Consider the following 6229-nt stretch of genomic DNA (forward strand, 5'->3'; position numbering starts at 1 on the left):
TGTCTACGACACGAATCGCGCGACGAATATTATCCGTCGTGCATTGTTGTGGCGACGAACCTTCTTTCGTCGCGCATAAGTTTGTGTGACAAACAGTTGTGTCGTCCCTAAACCTTTTGTGCAACGAAGGATAACCGTCGCACAATTTTGAGCGACGAATGAAAAAATTGGTCGCGCAAAGTCTTTCTTCACGCTCTTTGCGCAATAGATTGTGCACGATGAATTTTCTGTCGCGCTTGAATTTGTGCGACTAGATGTAACTCTACGCGATGAAATTGTCTTCATCGCGTAAATCGTAAAATGTAGTAGTGTGTATGCTTCCCCCACATCTTACCTATATATCGGGTATACATCACACCTTGTATAATGACAGAAACCAATAGACAATAACAACCATAAATCCAAACAATAAAATTACCTGGAAGACAGGTTCTGGAACTGGTGTTAAATTGTGAAATTCTTCCGTAAGATTTAGGACTTCTGACCATGGAACTATCATAATATCTGTAATATTCAACCCTAACAATACTGCATTGAAGAAGCAAAGAATCTGCAGAGATTGGGTTCAAGGAAGAGTGACTGTTTGTAACGATGTGATTTTTGGGATATGTTTGCAATATTTTCCTTTTCTATTCAATGATAACTGCGTTAAATGGCTTCAGATTATTACGTAAATTATGATTACCCAATAAAAGGTATAATGGGTAACATTGGAACAAGAAATGATTTTGTATTTTGTATTTTTATAAATAAAAAAAAAAGATTACATCAGAAAATATTTAAAAAGGAATGTAATCCTATGTGGCACAAAAGTCAAAGGACTTGTATCAAAGTTACTAAATCCGAGGATTAAACCCAACTTCCCAATGAAAATTTGAGTCTATATCAACTTTTCTATTCAGATAATGATAACTGTTTCATTTTATCCAAACCAACTTTTTTACAGACCAAAAGATTCTTTTCAATTCAGAGGCCACTATAAGTGACATCTTTACTTCTAGTATTTATAGGTCTACCCAACATAATTAAAACAATATTTAAAAAACCCTAATAGATTTCTTCCGTTCTATTATTATTTGTGTTTGCGCAGTGCCTTCTTTCTTCTCCTTCTCAATAACAGTCTTCTTCTTCCTCTCTCTCTCTCTCTCTCTCTCTCTCTCTCTCTTCTTCTTCTTCTTCTTCTTCTTCTCTCTTTCTTCTCCCTCTCAATCATTGTCTTCTTCTTCTTCCTCCCTCTCTTTCTCTTTTCTTCCTCTCTCTATCTTCTCCCTCACAGCTTGCATGTCTTCTTCTCCATGGGGTCGTCTCCCATGGCTGCCAAGGCAAACATGGGACCTCGAAGCCATTTCCAGGGCTGCCATGGGGCCGTCTGACACCATTGACCCCATGGTGGATCCGCCACTAGTTGTAGTCATAGAGTCTTCTGCAGCTATTGTAGGAGAAAACAAGAAAGGTTTGGGTGCAATTCGCAAGGAATGAAGGGGTCCTTCCAACATCTCTACAACTTTGCTCATTGATGGCCGATCAGAAGGAATGGTCTGAATGCACCACAGACTTATTAATACCATCTTTCTTCCTATTTCTTTTTCCTCCTCTGTGATTGCCCCAAATGCATTTTCATCCTTTTCTAGCTCTAGATCTTTATAAACATAATGTGGAAACATTTCACTTGAATGAGACACTCCCGAATCCAAATTATTTTTTGCTCCAACCATTTCAAGAACCAACATACCGTAGCTGTAAACATCAGATTTGTGAGATACTCCACCAAAGTTCCGGCTAAACACTTCTGGTGCAATGTATCCTGCAGTTCCTCTTGTCCCAATCATCGATACAATACTGTCCTTCGTTTTACATAATTTGGCAAGGCCAAAATCAGAGATTTTTGGGCGAAAATCTTTGTCGAGAAGAATGTTCTGTGGCTTTATGTCAAAATGCAAAATTCTTGTGTTACATCCACGGTGTAGGTATTCTAGTCCTCGCGCAATACCAACTGCAATTTCAGATAGTGTTTTCCATTCTAAGAGAAAATTTTCCATTCCAGATCCGTGCTTATGTATGAAATTATCCAGAGATCCATTAGGCATGTATTCATAAATCAAAGCTCGTTTGTCCCCCTCGTAACAGAATCCAGAAAGAGTGACTATGTTGACATGGGAGGTTCTACCAATGCTTGCCACTTCATTAATAAAATCTTCTCCTCCATTACCCTTGGACTCGCTTAGGACTTTGACCGCCACCAGAAGCCCATCAGGTAGCCTGCCTTTGTACACAGTTCCATATCCACCTTTACCTATTTTGTCTCTGAAAGAGTCTGTCATTTTCTTGACATTTTCATAGGTATACCGCTTTGGAGTAAGCGATCCATAGTTCCTTATAAATGCCTCAACATCAAACTCATCCCTCTTATCTTTCTTGACGAATAAGACCATTCTTTTTCTTGATATGCATATAATACAAAGAATGATTACCATCACGGAAAATCCACCAACAGCCAAACCTGCAACAAAATACTTGTTTCATTATAATTACTGGATTTGTTGGATTTTTATTTTATGTAGTTATTAGTTAAGCTCCTAGTCATTTTAAACAGTCATTTAAGTTCTAAAACCACTTTGGAGGGCTACCATTTTAACAGTCAATCAAGAACTACAACGAAAACAAGTAACGAAGCAGTTACTAGTATAAATACTGTTTTAAAGAAGTGAAATATTACCCATTGCGAGATCCTTCTTTTTTCCTGAAACAGCCATAAGATAGAGAAATGTTAATCAATTGTTAAAAAAAACTACCTCAAGTGCAACAAAGATATTTGGTAGATTACATCAACAAAAACTACCTTTTTTGTCACTTCTTATTTGCCTTAAATTTGGTCATTGTGTCGCTAATTTTACTCAATCGAGCCAATTTTTTGTCACTGGTTAGTTTTTTTATGTTCAATACTTCAAGAATAAGACTTAGGTCAATGAAAATTTTGGTGACCACAAAAACGCGGGATCCAACAGTGAACGGGTAAGAGGTTTCGAAGCGGGCCGCAGTCGAAGGCCCGGGAGCAGTTGGAGAGGTTTGCATTCGAGGGAAACGACTTCGTAACCTCGAAGGATTAGAAGAAGAAGAAGAGGAGGAGGAGGAGGAGGAAGAGTGGGAGTATTGGGGAAGGGGCGGGAAAACGACGAAGTTTGGGTGTGGGGTGGGCGAGGCGGGAAGTGGCTTAGAGAGTTGAGTGATGAAATGCAATGAGGTTTTGGTTTGATCATATGGGCGGCGTTCGTTGACTTGGACTGTTGTGGGTGGACAGTGCACACAGTTTTTGAATATTTTTGAGACTGCTGCCCAAATATGTTATCTTTTTTACTTTAATGAGTTTTTTCTGTTCAATAATTTATGGGTATTTTCGTAATTCAAGGAATTAAAATGATTATTTATTAGAGTTAGTAAGACTCCTGGTCAACTTCAAAGGTATAGTCAAACAGTGTGAGCTCCAAACCAGCAATTTTTCGAAAGGGTAGTTGATGAATTGGAGGAGGGCTTTGAATGTGAAAAGAAGAAAATCTCATACAATTTTTGGGCAAGTTTTTCCTAGGTAGAAAACTTCCACTACCCCCACAACTTTTTCTCTGGTAAATATACTTTTTCTCAGGTAAATATATCAAATTATAGAGCACCTTTTTTCGAGGCAGAAATTATTATAACATACTTCCGTTTGAAGATTCTTTAATATTTTTTAAAGATTTTTTTGTTCAGAGAAATGATAATATACTAAACTCACACCTACGACTCAAATTCAAAATGTTTCTTAGAGTAACAATTACTCTAAACCACTACACTAGTGAAATTTTAACTGAAAATTCCTAATTTCAATACATGAATTATGTACAAAGTATTCATGATAGCACATGCAAATGGAATAAGACATTTTCAGTCCCTACAATACTATATATTTAATAAAAAAAAGCACAACCACCGCGCACATGAAATGAAAGCTTTGTTTTATTGACGAACTATAGCTATTATAAAGGTAATATTATGAAAGAACAATCTTGATCAAGAATTCATTAAATGGACCTACTACCTTTTAATAGTTTAATGTATGAAACATGCATGCTTGTGTGATTTCATTCAACAAACATCAAACACGGAAATGAATTTCTTTCACTTGTACCTAGGGAATTTTTTGTGCGTTGTGACTAGTCCAAAAGCTAAACAAATTCATACAAGTTTCTAAATTCAGAGAAGGTCATTCTAGTAAATGTCATAGCAGCCTAGATAACTCAGAAGTCAGAACATATGAAGCATAACACGTGGTATGAATCATTTGGTTTTGTTTTGGCATGGAAATGGCCAGCCTGGCTAATGGGGAAGATGATATTAAAAGACCAGAAGAACCCAACTTGAAGTTTCCAATGGAATGCCGCACGGGTTTTCCATGGCCATGTGAAAGGAATTTGGATGGAATAGGAGTAGGTAGGAGTAAGAAAATGTTTGGTGTAGGTGAAAGTTTAGGAGAGCACATAGTTCATACCACATTATAATCATAAAAGAGAATTGCAAGCAGGAACACATAATTTGACATCACTGCACTTTAGGATAGAGAATTAAGCAAAACAATAGAGTTGTGCTCCAATTGAATGCTGGACATTTGTGGAGTCCTCTAAACATGAGGCGACACACTTAATCATTTTTAATGGAATTATTAGTTGTGTTTAGTTCCAATGACCAGACGGGATGTAGAGGTCTAAGGTGAAGAAGCTTAACAAAGAATCATTTAAATCTATAATATTGGAATTGTGTAGCTCCACACAAGCAATAGGTGTGGTTTGGTATTAAATATACTGATGCCTTCTGTGAATTTGCACTAGAAGATGCAGCAGGAGCTGCAAAAGAACTCAATCTTGCACCCATCTAAGAAAATTCTATTTGTCTATCAAAACTAATTTCATCATCTTCTGAAAGAAAACAGAGGAAACAAGAAGTAGTTAGCCTAAACGCTAGATTTCTATATAACTCTCTAACCTGAGCCAAAGCCCTTTGGCATTGGTTGCTAAGAAGGAGGGTTTGCCATGGTGAAGGGATTGAAAGTATATGACATGTAGGTGTTTGATAAAAATCCCCAAAGACAAGGAATTAAGACAAAAAAGATTACAAGCGCATGCATACCTGCACAGTTTGAGGGATGAGGTCCATCCTTGCAATAGCAACTGAACTTAGCTGTAGCTGTATTGTACCCGCACTGACCACCAGATCCGTTACATTGCTTACACAAGTTATTACTTGCATCCCATGTCAACCCAAACCCAGAATCAAGAACGGCAACTAGATTGTCCTTGGTGGAATTCGTCGCCAAATTTTCACCCGCTGATTGCGAAACAAGGGCAGTGACGGTCGTGTGGCACGTTCCAAAGGTACCACTAATATTCGTGAGCCCAGAATTCGTGAGGTTTTGTATGACAAAGTAATTGATGTAATTGGCAGTGCTGTTTATGCTGCAGTTGAACTGACTTGTTAGCTGAATTGGAAGAGGAATATTGAGTGGGGGGCAGTCATAGAACAGCAGTAGTTCTTGAACATCTGAAGCATATTCTACATGGTTTACTTCTATTGTGGTGTTGCCAGGTGACACAGGACAAACGTTGTTCCAGTAGTCTGTCCTAGCGATTCTAAGAGTACTTGCACTTTGGTTGATATCCAGGACTCGATAATCTTTGTCCTGGAATGAGATCACCGGGGCATCCCCGGTGCAGTTCAACTTGAATTCCGGGTAGCCACAATAATTGGGCCGGCTTGATCCCCAAAAAGGGTAACCAATATTCGGAATATTTGCGCATTGAAACAAAGCGCTGCAGTTGAGGTATTGCTCATCATCCTCACCCAAAGATCTTGGAATATACAATAGGCATATAGTATTTGTGATCACAAGGAGAAAAGAGATCTTTTGGAAGCGATAGAGATTCATTTTGAGAGAGAGAGAGAGAGAGAGAGAGAGGTAACTAAAGTTTGAGAAAGGAAAAGATGAAGAATTATGTTCATCAAGATCTCACGGCGCACGTTACAGTCAACGTCGACTTATTGATTGTTGAGTAAAATAAGACTTATCTCTTGTTTAATAAAAGTGTCAGTGTCATAAAATTAAAGAGATTGTAGAGAGAATTTAGGGAATTCAAAGAGCAATAGGAATGCTATTTTGATGTTTTCATTGAATCTTTTCGTTATGTCTTTTACAATGAGGACG

At 37.9% G+C, this 6229-nt stretch overlaps 1 protein-coding gene across 1 annotated transcript; it reads right to left on the minus strand.

The window, feature by feature from the left end:
* Positions 1 to 1220: 1220 nt before the first annotated feature.
* Positions 1221 to 5953, minus strand: LOC117621802 (LEAF RUST 10 DISEASE-RESISTANCE LOCUS RECEPTOR-LIKE PROTEIN KINASE-like 2.1; the record flags this gene model as incomplete). Its single annotated transcript, XM_034352347.1, has 2 exons — positions 5158 to 5953; positions 1221 to 2500 (listed from the first exon to the last, which is right to left on the minus strand). Coding segments are annotated over exons 1-2 (2076 nt in total), but the record flags the coding sequence as incomplete, so codon positions are not given.
* Positions 5954 to 6229: the final 276 nt, after the last annotated feature.

Source organism: Prunus dulcis, chromosome 3, assembly GCF_902201215.1.
Source record: "Prunus dulcis chromosome 3, ALMONDv2, whole genome shotgun sequence".
Classification (NCBI taxonomy): domain Eukaryota; kingdom Viridiplantae; phylum Streptophyta; class Magnoliopsida; order Rosales; family Rosaceae; genus Prunus; species Prunus dulcis.